The sequence below is a fragment of the Phodopus roborovskii genome, unplaced genomic scaffold (genome assembly GCF_943737965.1).
Source record: "Phodopus roborovskii unplaced genomic scaffold, PHOROB, whole genome shotgun sequence".
Taxonomy (NCBI): Eukaryota; Metazoa; Chordata; class Mammalia; order Rodentia; family Cricetidae; genus Phodopus; species Phodopus roborovskii.
In genome coordinates this window covers 54,782,153-54,796,166 of record NW_026126511.1, presented here as the reverse complement: position 1 = coordinate 54,796,166, position 14,014 = coordinate 54,782,153, and the positions used below count along the sequence as shown (strand labels likewise).

Genomic DNA, 14,014 nt, shown 5'->3' with positions numbered 1-14,014 from the left:
TTGGAGTTTGGAGTTCTTGAGTTCCTTCCTGATCTCACTAGGGTGCTGAGTCCAGACAATTTGGTCCTGTTGACTTGATGGGAACCCTAGACACACACTGCTCTAGAGACTACCTTTTGAATTTAGGCTCCCATGAAGGAGTGATTCCCATTGTGTGTGATTAATATTTGTTATGACCCCTGGAAAGCCCCCCCCCCCCAGTTTTGTCTCCTTCCTAAGTGTTCTTATGTGAAGCAGCCAGCACATAGGTTGGTCTGCTATTTTCACTGACTCTATCTCTGACCACTCAACTACATCTTACTACAACCTGCACCTATTTACTTATCTTTGAAAACAGGATTTTGCTTGCTGTGGAGTTCAGCTGGCTTTACATTAGCAATCCTCCAGCTTCAACTTCCAGAGTGTTTTGATTACAGGCATGTGTTAGTGTGCCTAGCTAACCTATACCTGTTTCTGAGAGTGCTTGAAAGTCTCCATTTTATATTAAAAATGCAGAGACTGGAAGCTACTTATTTAACCTATTCTATCACCCAGACCAGAGTTCTGCTGCTCTTTCTGAGTCATGCCAGGTCCAGCAAGTGGACCCCAGATCTTCAACTCCTTTTCTGTATACCCTCTCTGCCTTTCAAGCCAGAACAAGAGCATTAAGTTCTCCAGTGTTCTCAGTGAAAGGGCATAAAAGGCAGAGCCTTCACTCCACAAATAAGGACTAGGTAGGAGAGGGTGCACCTACCCTTCAGCTGCCCCACAGTATTCCACCTCCAGGGGCAGGGCAGGAGTAAAGTTCCAAAGTAAAGTCTGAAGTACCACTCCTCCCCACAGTTCTCAGAACTGTTCCTGCTATCGCAGTCTAGAATGTGTTGGTAGGGGGAGGGGCAGTCTTAGTTAAAGTACTCTATACTTGAACATTTTCTTATCAGTTTTAGTAACTTAACTTGAATAGGTATTTCTAAATTTCCTATAAAACCTCATACTCATTTCCAGAGGCTTTAAATATAGGTCTTCATTTTTCTACACAATTTCAATGATCTGTGGGTTCCTTATGCTCCCATAATAGATATTAAGTTTACTCATTCTTACTGAAGAGAATTCCTGGGGTGAACATACCCTGCTTTATCCAATCTCCTACCAGTGGACATGTGCGCAGTTTCCAGCTTTTCTAACCCAGCACTGCTGCTATAAACACTCTTTTGCATATACCCATGGCACACCAGCAAGTATTCCTATTGGACATAGAGTATGTGTACCTAGGAGTGCGAATGTTAGTAAAAAAAAATTCTGTAATGTTTAATTTTTGCAAGGCAGTTACAAGTTGTTTCCCATTTCCATTTCCATTTCCAACCAAGAGTGTATAAAAGTCCTCAGAGCTTTCCACCTCTGAGCTACAGCCTCCTCAACCTTTGTTGTGAGACTTGTCAACATAATAGGTGTAAAATTTACCAGTTACAAACAAGGGAAGAATTTATGTTCATTTTCTTGCCCCTCTTCTATGAATATCTACTTCCTCTACATCTTAATAGCTGTACTGAGGCAGGAGGGGCGAGAAAACGATCGAGAGAGAAGAGCACTCAGTCTTGTGGCCATTCTAGGGATGGGAGCTAGGGCCTCACGCATCCTAGGTGAGCATCCTCAGCCCTTTAGAAGGGTCTTCAGTCAGATCTAAGGAGTCTTTTATTAGATTGACACGTATGTAGAGAACCTCACAAGAAAGTGGAGCCTGAAGAAACAACCAAAGCAAGAAGCTTTGATATTTAGACAAGAATCAATTTAGGAAGGACAGACAGGACAAATGGATCTCTGGACTAAGGTAAATCCTAGGAACATCATTAAGAGATATGGGGGTGGGGGAGGGTAGAAGCTAATGGAAGCTAAAGGTTACTTCAAAGAACTTGTTAATTGGGGCTGTGATGAATTACTGCAGTCACCAGTCTGGTGATCAAGGCTGTTTTTCTGGCTGTGCTTTGTGAAGGATGTCCCTCTCAAAAGGATCTTTATGGCTTGCTGCATGTAGGAAAAGACAGGTCAAATGGCCTTTCTGTAGTGACAGCTTCTCCAGTGATGTCACTCTGAAGTAATTACCATGTCACTTGGCATACCCATGTGCATATTTGAAAATTGTAGCTCATATATAAATATTAACTCTTGTCTATTTGTGTGTTATAAGTAAATTCTGCCAGTTTTTACTATGTTGTTTTAATTTCTTTAGAGCAACTTTTGATGATGAATGAAGTTCTATTTTAATATGGCTGCACCTTGTTCTTTTGGTTAGTACTGTCTTGTTTAAGTACTGTCAGGGAGACACACAGACACACACACACACACACACACACACACACACACACACACACACACACACTGCTGAAAGGAGAAATGATGTACACGTTAATCCCATCCCTGGAGACTCACTCACATTAGTAATTGACAGATGGCCAAGCAGGGTGCAGCTGAGCAGAACAGTATCCTCAGTGAAATCTACTGACTCCCTCCCATAAGATATTCAACTTTTGTGAGCACAAACTCTGGCTATAACAGTCTAGAATGAGTTTCTGCAACATAGAAATGGGACTGGCAGGGAGGATAGGTCTTGGTTTTTAGATGTATTCATTTTATGTTATGTGTGAGTGCTCTGCCTGCAATGCATATATATCACTTGTGAGTTTGGTGCCTGTGGAGGTCAGAAGAGGGCAAGGATCCCCTGAAATAGAAATTACGGACAGTTGTGAGCCACCACGTGGGTGCTGGGAAACTGAACCTGCCTCTTCTAAAAGCACAACAAAAGCTCTTAACCACTGAGCCATTTCTTCAACCCTAAGTTCAGTACCTATGCTGAGCAGCTTACAACTACCTGTGATTCTCGATCCAAGAATCCGAGGCTTCTGGCCTTTGGGGAATCTGCACTCCAGTACACATCCCCACACTTAAAAATATTACTGTTGTATGTGTGTGCCTGTACATGCCATGGCACACATGTGGGGGTCAGGAGACAACTTTGTGGAGTTGGTTCTCCTTCTATACCGTGTGGCTTGGCTTCAAGGATTGAAGAATTGAGTGTTCCTCTTCAGGAGTTTTTAATCTCTCAAGTTGGTCCATACTCAGATTCTAGCAGCTAATGATTTATTCTTTAAATATCTCTGACATAATGTCCTGGTAGATTCCAGGTGCCCTCTGATCTGAGCAAGCCCAGACCAACACTCTGCATCTACCTGTCTCCAGTTTTTAGGTCAAGGTGCTTCATGACCTCAATTTTGCTGTGACCCTTGATGGACCTCAGTTGCTGATTTTATATTTTTCACCTTTTATTCATTTTCTGCTGTGAGAACAGGAGTGATAATGTCCAAGTTCTCTTCATGTCAGAGGTTAAACTATGTACGTACGTATGTATGTATGTATGTTGAGACAGGGTCTCAACTATGTCCTAGAACTTACTCTGTAGACCAGATCAGCCTTGAACTCACAGAGATCCACCTGCCTCTGCCTCCTGAGTGCTAGGATTAAAGGCGTGCACCACCACATTTGGCCCAAACTACTTTTTAAATCTTTGCTTAGCATCTTACTGTGCCAATGTGGTCAACATTTTTAAAGTTTTGACACATACTGCTAAATTTCCCTCCCTGGGGCTTTATTAAAATAATCTAAACACATTTTTATTACTTTACTTTCTAATTTCCAAACCTTCATTGTTCCCTCAAGATGCAGTCCACACAGTCCTGCCAAGTACACATTCCTTGGGTGGGTGAGCCCTCACTGAGACCTTTTGTACAATTTAGTCCTTCTTTGTTTTTCAACGTAATCTCCAAGAACTGCCCTAAGCTCTCTGTCTCCAGTGACTGGTGGACTTCCTGTCCCCAGGACTCTGGATCATGTCCACTCTGCCTTTGCCCTGCTTGGCCTTTCCCAGTGCAACTCATCCTGCTGTCCATAGCTTATATACAGAGAACCCAGCATTTGGTTTCATGTCATAGAAGCTTTGCAGCACAGGGGGCATACACAGCCCGGTGCAGTGAGAGGGGCTGGTTCAGGGGATACACCTCTGCCATCATGGGGTAACAGTGAGTCATTGTGTTTTGTTACTTTAATTTTTGGTTATTTTTTTCTTCAGGATTTTTTTTTTTTACTTATAGCATAATAACTCTTAAGTGGCTTTCCTTAATAATTAATCTAGTTTATTTCTGCCCCTCATTTTAAAACTTCAATTCCACCAAAAACTAATATCCAGTCAAATTATTAAATAATCTTTTTAGTTGCATCTTAAAAACTCACTTTCTTTTTCATTTAGAAAAACATATAAAACAATTACTTCTAAGACAGAAAATATGAAAGTTTACAATTGTCACATCATAACAATAAAATGGAAATACAAGGAATGGTGATAATTTAGATGCTAAAAAGCTTTCACCAATTTTGTTTAAGCTTAAAAAAAGAAAAGCACTCACGCTCCACTTGCTCAAACATTACTGAAAAGAGGAAGTCCCGGGGTGTCATGTAATATTCCCCCTCATGCTCCAGGGATGAAAACTGCATGAACCGCTGTTTACGCAGAGAAAGTTTCTCCATTGGCTCCAAGTCATTTTTCTACAAGAAAAAGAAATAATAATTAAGATTTTTTTTTCAGTATGATTTGTAAACTCAGCTACCTTTAGAATTACCTTTAAAGACTAAGTTAGGTCTCAGAGTGTCCAGAGTTCACCATTAATCATGTAACAAATATCAACTAAGTCTCTATGTTTTCAGGCACTGAAGTTAAAATAGCCATTAAGACTAATTGGAGGGAGAATGACATTCTCAAATGTGTAAAGTCACTGAGATGGCGGGAAGTGACACAGAGCACAAATGGGAGGCAGTGGCAGGTCTCTGAGGTAAGACAAGGCAGTCTTTTGAAGCCATGGCACTTACAGAGGCCACATAAAGGCTGATAGTGAGTGTTACCACGAGGTGCTCTGCTCATACAAAGGACAGAGAGGATGCACATGGGCCAAACACTGCTGGTGTTGAAAACTCCTGGGTCTTAGGGCTGAGCCTTCCTAACAGTGCTGAAATACCCACAGCTTTCTGTTCCTCTCAAGGCATTCAGCCTCCAGCTCCCACATCATGGGCCGTGTGCTGGGCAGACTGTGTGGCACGCAGTTGACAATGGTGGAGTCGATGTGGAGCCTTGAGGTGAGATTGTGCTGCTCTCGCCCTGGACCGCTGTCACTGGACTAAGCTTCCTCCCAGCACACACCACCTACTTCTCAACTCACTACCAATCTCGGATGTACCCTGACTCACAGGTGATGAACAGTGACTGCTGATGCAAACCACAATGGAAGAAATGTGAATTCTGGCTGCTTACACCTCTTCACATTCAAGGCCACCAGAGGCTTCTTTTGGTTGGTGTGAATCCCTAATTAATTCTCTCCCCTGAAGTGGGCAACTTCAGGATTGCTGAGCATCTAGTTTTCCTCCTTCTGCATTCTATTCAGTGCCTACAGAGTACTAACAACATAAACAATGCACAGCAATGCTACAGTCTCTGTGCTTTCTGTTCTTTGCCCATAAACTGTGACTCTAAAAAGAACTCAAAAGTTAAGAGGGAACTCAGTATGTTGCACAAGCTCGGAAAGCACTACCCTGACCTATAACCCCAGCCCATGGGCAAGTTTTAATTACATGCATCAGACTCATCCTAGTGACCAGATAGGAATCATAGCAATACGTTCTGAATGTTATGAGGAAGTATGTATAGTAAAAACATCAGCATTTACATAGCGATAGACATAATTTTGTTTAACAAAAGAAAAAGCAATGGCAAGATGGACAAACGCTAATTTCTGAGGAAGTCCTATGTGCTTTGACAGAGAATTTATAAAATGTGTACAGCCAGAAAAGGGAGAGTGGGTTGGAGCAAAACCAGGAACCTACCAACATTTGCAAGCCCCAGGGATTAGAAAAGAAAGGGGCCAAACATGAGCATGTGTCGTCAAGGTAGGGAAGAATTTGAAACACATTATAACTAATGTTAACTTAAAGTCTATTAAGAAAATAGCAAAACTAATAATCAGAAATCCTGAAACACTATTGATGCTTTTCTAATTTCTGTATCAAACCTGTTAAAATATCTTTTTTTTTTTTTTGGTATTTCTTTTTTGTTTAAATTCTTTTCATACCTCAACCAATTATTCAGTTCAATCCTTCATTCAGCCCTCTGTCTACTGTCTCCTAAGCAGAGGGTGATCTACTGTTTGTCTGATCTGGTTTTCAGGCTGTCTTCTTCCTTATAGTAATTTTACTTTTTCTGGTCTTAACTAATAGGAAGTAAACATCTACCATTCTCTCACAGCAAGTTGTGTAAAAGATAGCATATTTCTTGTTTTCTAGAAGGTTTGCTCTAAAAGTTTTTCTACCTTGTGGTTATCATTTTTTAATTAAATACTTATTTAATTAAAAACAACGTGAATATGTGCATATGTGGTATGTGAGGTTGTTCACAGAGGCCAGAAGATGTTGTCAGATCCCCTGGAAACCAGGCAGCTGCTGAGATGCTGCTGCTGAGATGCTTGATGTGGGTGCTGCTGGGAATGAAGCTCCAGTCCTCTTCAAGAGCAACAAGTGCCCCTAAGCAGGATTATCATTGTCCATGTGCCTCTGTGAGCCTACACACACACAGAGAACCATAGTTCTCAAGAGCCAACCTTCCAGGAAGTGCTGTTTTATAGAGCAGGATGGTTGACTGGGCTGCTTGCATCCATTTACATGGCTAAATATACTTTCTAGTAAACGATAAGACAGAGGAAACAGGGACCTCCTTGCTAGTTAATTTCTGAGCCTGAAGTTTGCATAGAACTATAGATCATGTCCACACATATAATGTCCAAATGTGACCTACAACCATGACTCTGTCCTGCAGATGGTTGAAACCCTTCAATACTCTCTACCAATACCCTTCTAATTTAATTTGATACGGTAGCTTCCTGAATTCTTGTTACTCCCTAGTATAAACAAACCATTCTACTAGCCCAAGGGCTTTCAGTCCCCATTATCAGCCTCAATACTGTTTATCCCCACAAGTGGCACTCTCCACAGCCTCCCTCACTGAGGTTGAGTACTTTGCTACCACCAGTCAACAGTACCCTTTACTTCCTGTATGAAGTAAACAGTGGATGCTCCCAGCTCACACATCGCTACCAATCTTTTTATCATGGCTTTACCCTCTCTGAGTTAAACACTTAATTGAGCATCTACTAATTTCAGAAAAACACTAGGAGTCAGAATGCAAATGAACCAGGGGATAATTGTGTAGCAGAAAATGTCTGCAGCAGATAACTGAGTGAACAGGATGTACAAGGCAGGTGGGGAGCATCTTTAGAAGCATGTTCTCCCTCATCCTCAAAATAACCAGTTGTAACCAAAGTGTTTTTTAATCACCCATTTTATAAAAGAAGGGATGCAGCCTTGTTAAGGTCAGTCGGCTTCCCTAGATTAACACAGTAGGTAACTGATGCCCAGGCCATATGGAACCAACCTCAAACTCCAACAAGTTCCCATAGTAGCTCCTGTGAGAGCTACTGGTATAATAAGATTTCACAGAAGCGGAAGATATAAGCTAGAGTGTAGAAACTAACAAAGAAAAGGACTAGAACTAGCCATTTTTTAAGTTCCAGGCTAAATGTTGCCCATTTCAACTAGTATGCATTACTTCCCTGGTTATATTAAATTTGAGTACACTGTCCTGAATTGTTTTGCTTGCTATTATATAATTTAAATGGGGGTGGACTTTATGAAATTATAACTTTCCAAATTAATGTACCAACACAGTTTTGTTTGGGTTATTACCCATCAGCAGTCAAAATTTCAAAGTAAAATTTGAAGGCTCACAAGTGCAGCTAGCATACATTGTACATTTATGGTTATTTTATATAATTTGGATTGCCTTGCCAATGCCATTTTTTCTGCTTTAGACTGTTAGGCTTTATCTTCCTTTACTTTACATTCATAACTATTTTGATCAAATCTCAAACCTAGTCAATGGTCAATGGTCAATAAAGCCAACACTCAACCATGACATTACTAAGAGAAAGATGCTTTACTGTGTAATTTTCTAAGGATGTGCACACCCAGATTCTTTGTGCTTAGTTTTCAAGTAGACCGCCAGGCCTGGAAGTGATGCTCCAGCTTGTCTCATATGCTAATGCACAGCAGCACACTGAGCAGTTGCTTTCTGTACAACAGAAGTATAGCAGTTATTTACAACCCATGATTCTTAAAGAGAATTTTAATTTATTTTTATTTTAGGTGACTGGTGTTTTGTCCACATGTATGTCTGTGTAAGGCTGCTGGATCCTCTATAACTGTAGTTACAAACAGTTGTGAGCTGCCATATGGGTGCTAGGAATTGAACCCTGTTCCTCTAGAAGAGCAGTCAGGGTTTTCAACAGCTGAGCCATCCAGCCCCCAGATTTCTTTATACATTTTTAAAAACTTGTTCTTTCAGTTTCATACATGCATATTATGGTTACTTCCACCTCACCAAACCCTCTCCTCCCCACAAGCCTCCTTTTCTCAGATTCAGTTCTTTCTCTTCCTTCCTTTCCTTCTTCTCTCTTTCTTATCCTTCCTTCCTTCCTTTCTTGTCTTGCTATAAACTGAGTTTAACCGGGGCCATCTGTGTGACCAGGGGTTTCAAATTATCCATTTTAGCCTGGTGGGGCTCACCTGTGGGCACACAATTGAAGACAATGCCTGCCTTTCCCCAGAATTTGCTAGTAGCCAAAAGTTCAGCTGTGTGAACCTTCTCCACCCATGACTGACTGATGACATCAGGCTCAGCCTGCTGGTTTTAAAAAATTTTATATTATTATTTTCGAGACACAGTTTCTCTCTGAAGTCCTGACTGTCCTGGAACTTACTCTATAGACCAGGCTGGCCTTGAACTCAGAGATCCATGTGCCTCTGCCTCTGAGTGCTGTAATTAAGGGCGTGTGCCACCATCACCTGACTTAATCTCTGCAGTTATGAAATCATATTTGCAATAGCTGTATCAGGCTCAGATTTTGCAGCCCTTCTTATGTTTTTTGGAAACATCTCTCTTGTTCTCTGGGCTGTGGAAGTGATGGTACAGATGCTCTGTTAAAGATGGAAAGCTGAGTCATCACTTCTTCAATGGACCTTGTGCAGCCATGAGTCTCTGCATTTACCACATTCCTTGGCAAAAGAGAAGCTTCTCTGATTAAGGTTGGGTGTAGTATTCATCTATGGACTTAAATAAAATATTATAAGGCAGTTTTATGTATTCCAATTTATATAAGCAATTGTAGCTAAAAGTTCTACAGGAACTTATAGCCATACGATTTTGACTGCATTACAGTACCAGGAATAAGGTCTCCCTTGTGAAGCAGGCCTCAGATCCAGGCAGAAAACAAATGGTTACCACTGTAATGTGTGTGCCATTGTTAATACTGTGGGTTTGTATTGCCTTGCAAGCTAGTAGCTTGTAGGGTTCACAGGCCATTGATGGGTGCCTTTTCACCCCCATGCATAGCTCCTTCTGGCAACGTGAAAGCTTGCCAGCAGGGAAGAAGTTTCTGGCTCACTTCTAGCTTAATTTCCTATCTTGCAACAAAGGTACGTGGTGTCTTCAGCAACAGTATAACCCAGAATTCTAATAGTTAAAAGGACCTAGGGTGCATCTAGTTGTAGCCCTGTGCAAACACCAGCATCACAGCTTCTGACTTCCTGGCCATGTTTGGTTATACAGGGCGGTCTTGAACAGTTTGCAGAAGGCTCTGGGAACCCACATTTTCCCTGTCTGGTTCTTTTGTTTCTTCACCCCTTCCCTTCCTTCTTCCTCTCATCTGTTTTTGGCTGATCCCGTGTACCCGAGCTCTCACTTTCCTTTGATCTCTTCTTCATATACATGAGGTGGCTCCTTGGTTGTTGTTTTCAGTACCATAAACTAACCATACTGTTTTGAGGACTGCTTTCCTCCCTCTCCCTCTTGTCTCTGCTTCTCTCTCACTGATGACAATACATTTGTGGCAGGCTGGGTTTCCATAAACGAGCAAGGCAAAGGAAGCAGCTTGCAGACTCAGTATGCAGAGTCAGCTCAGACTGGATGGAGAAGAGGAGGTGTAACAAATGTCAAGATGTCAAAACTGCACCTGAGGAAAACAGGTGCCTAGTGTAGTATTGTTATATACTAGACAGAATTGCTCATGAATCCATGCTCAAGTAGCTGTTTCAGGGGCTGCTGAACGTACTGTTCTGTGGCATATGACAAAAATCTACAGAAGAGTAGCATCCTGTAAAGATCAGTTTTCCCCTTTGTGTGTATATGTATAAGCACGATTGTGTGTGCATGTGTGTGGGTGTCAGGAAATCTTAGACATTGTTCCTCAGGAGCTGTCTACCTTAGATTTTTTTCTTCCTTCCTTCCTTCCTTCCTTCCTTCCTTCCTTCCTTCCTTCCTTCCTTTCCTTCCTTCCTTCCTTTCTTTTGAGATAGGGTGAATTATTGGTTGGGGATCACTAATTTGGCTAGGCAGACTGGCCGGTAAGCTCCAGGAATCATTCAGTCTCTGCTTCCCCAGTGCTGGGATTATAAATATATGCGATCACGCCCAACTTCTGGGAATTGATCTCAGTCTATTCTTAAGCAGCATATCACCTGAGCTATCGCTCCAGTACCAAACATCATAAATTTTGACTTTCTCCCTTAACATATGCAATAACCATCACATATAGATACCACGGCTTGTAAAGAAATGCAGAAATAGGATGTTTCATACCATGACCAAGCACTTATACTTAATCGGCATACCTGATTGTTTGGTTTCCTGCAAACATTCTAAGTGCTTTTTTTTACACTGAGTTCCACATATACATTAACATCCACAGACTCATGGGAACGGGATATGCTATGAGAGTTGAACCAGGTCAGTGTTCTAGTAAGCCCATCACTAGTAAAGGACAAGGTAGAGAAAACTACATGTGCCTTGAAGAAATAGCAATTCTGGTTTATTATGTATGTAAAGGAAGCAATATTACTATTCTCATGTTTTGTCTTTGATTATGATATCATTACATTTCTCTCTTCCCTTTTCTCTCTCGAAGCCCTTACATAGGCCCCTCTTCCTGGGTTCTCTGAAGGAAAGAGGAGATAGGACAAATGTTTTAAGTGTCCTGTCAATAATCCTCAGGGCTAGGATCTCACAAGAAGTTCATCCTCAAGATAGAAAGGCTATCTGTAAAAACAAAAGCAAACAAAAGCCAAGTGAACAAATTTGTAAGCAGTTATGATTCCTTCCATTTGCTTCTTGATCAGTTGAGCTATGATGTATCTTGAGGTCTTATTTGGCTGGCTTAAAAAGTCTGTCTCAAGCAAGGTTTGGTGGCATATATCTATAATCTCAGTTGTAGGGAGGCTGAGACAGGCTATGAGTTCTGTCTTGGAAACCATGGATAAGAAGCCATGCAGGAAGATGAATGTAAATATGTATATACAAACATCAGGAAAGGTCATGTACAGTGAACTCAGTTATGTACTCACACAACCATACACAGATATATATAGATAGACACACACAGACACACAGACACACACACACACCACAAAATCACATGGGGTAACAGGCACATAGTTTCTGAGCCACACAAAGTTCTCCACAATGATTTTCCAGAGTGGTAGGCAAATTAGTGATAAACAGTTGGTATTCCATCTGCCTGTTTACTTTTTGGCCACTACCTCAGTCAGACTGTGTGTGTTGTGTGTGTGTGTGTAGTAATGGAAAGAAGTAAATTCTCACTATTAAGTCTATATTGATCAAAACTGCCCCAAATTTCTAGTTTTGTGCTATTCTGAATTCAGGTAGTTATTCTCTCTCTCTATAACTCCTGGACACATATTCAGTCTTTATGAAGTTCCCAGAAGTGGGGACCTGGGAAGATAAAAGGCAAAGTGGTATTGAGACACTGTTAATTTTACAAACAAAAGAATGTACTAAGCCAGAGTGAAAGTGCGTCATATCTGTATAGATAAGAAACCAGTGGAAATTCTTAATTGTTCAGACTTTATACATAGCCCAACACCACACTTTTATTTTGATAAGGGTGTGCATGATTATAAATCTTTTTGAACTTTCTGAATCCAAACTAAAGGTGTGGAATACTTAAATTTTTTACACATTAAGTCTGAACCATTTGTAAAGTGTTTTTCATTAATGTTTTCTATCACATACTCCATTTTAAATTTCTGTAAATTTTTAATTTGCTGTAACTTTTTAAAGTGTTATTGCAAAACGCACATAAAAAATAACACACATCAAAATTAACCAGTTCCAAAGACTAAACTATATATGTATAAATACCACACAAATATTTCCTGGGTCACAGCCTGCATCATACTGTTCATTTTTACTGAGCACAATGTATCTTTGAATGGATCATCCCAAATGTTTGTTTCTTTAAATAATAAACTGTCTGTTTCACACTGAAAAACTATGTAAATGCTGGAGTCCAGTACACTAAACTAAACACTGCAGGGAGGCCAGGGAGGCAGGGAAGAATAAAAATCACATGGCCACAAAGGTTTGGGCCAGCCAAGGCTACCACAGCCAACCAATGGCCCCTATGCACACACTTGAGTAACTTCAGAAGCCACTTTCACAAAGAAAATGCTGCCTAAAATGTAGGGAGATGAGAAGAATAGCTTAAAAGCATTTAATGTAAATCTTTTATGAGAAAAATATCTTCTAACAAGTGAACTGGAATTCTCTGGAAGATTCGCCGACAGGACAGACCTTGCACTTCACTGTGCTGTATGTATGACGTCAGCATCACTGGCTGACCTGCTAGGCGGCCGTGGTACCTGGTAGAGTGCATGCTATAGACAAGCCATGGCTTTGCTTATATAAACTGCAAATGATTAGAGCTATGAGTGAAAACAGAACGTCTTTTGGAAAAGTACAAGTAGACAGAGTTCTACATTGTCATGAATAACTGTTAGACGTCAAATAAAACTAAATCACAAGGCATGCATGCTTTCATCTTCCCAATAATGTCAACACACACTTTTTAAGAGCTCACTATTAGTTCATTCTTTGTCATTACGAGGCACCAGGAAAAGAATCTTTGTGAGCAAAAAATTCAGTGTGCTGACACACAGATTTGGGGTTTCAGGAAATCAAGAAAAAGGTGACAGAAATTATAATTTAGGATTAAACCAATTGCTTACAAAAATAGTATCATAAAGCAAACTCTAAACTTTAAGCACTGTACTTAGTATATAAATTTCAGTATCAATGTCGCCGCTCATGCCTAAAATCCCTGTAAGCACAGGGCTGCTTCAGGGCTACTGAACCTGACCAGCATTTGAAGGGCGCTGGAAGCGCCTGGTGTTACTGGCTCCTCTTCCTATCCACTTCAGGTTTTGTGATTTACTCTCATTTTATAAAGAATACAGGAAATAGAACCTGGGGTCATCAGATTTATATGTTAGTTTTCCTCAACCTGAACGAAACATATCTTCCTGAAGAAACTCTTACTTAAAGCAAAAGATAATTTAAAAAATTTACAAATTAATGAGATCAGTAAGTCTGTCTTTCCCTCCCTCCCTCCCTCCCTCTCTCACTTTTTATGTTTTTGAGACAGGGTTTCTCTGTGTAACAACCCTAGCTGTCTGGAACTCTGTTGACCAGGCTGGCCTTGAACTCACAGAGATCCACCTGCCTTTGCCTTCTGAGTGCTGGAATAAAGGCGTGTGCCACTATCACCCAGAAGAGATCAGTAAGTTCTTGACTATTCTGAAATTACAAAAAAAAAAAAAAAAAAAAAAAAAAAAAAAAGCAGTGACAATAAAATTCAAATTTTAAACTTGACTTGAAGGACCTGCCAGACAGTAAAAATGTGTCTGAAACTCCAGGATAACCCACGAGAACCAGTGTCTTCTTCCAGAACAATGCAGTGTGTATGCACCCATGAAGGCCTGAGCCATCCCCGAGGGTGGGGGCTGCCGGGCACTAACCACACCAGCCCATCCCTAC

General features: G+C 40.8%; 1 protein-coding gene across 1 annotated transcript in view; it reads right to left on the bottom strand.

Annotated features, from left to right (window-relative positions):
• Micu2 (mitochondrial calcium uptake 2) overlaps positions 1-14,014 on the bottom strand; it is a 74,012-nt gene that overhangs the window by 39,668 nt on the left and 20,330 nt on the right. The window contains exon 2 of the mRNA XM_051195598.1: positions 4,434-4,572. Within this exon, the coding sequence (XP_051051555.1) occupies positions 4,434-4,572 (139 nt within the window). The remainder of the gene's footprint in view (positions 1-4,433; positions 4,573-14,014) is intronic.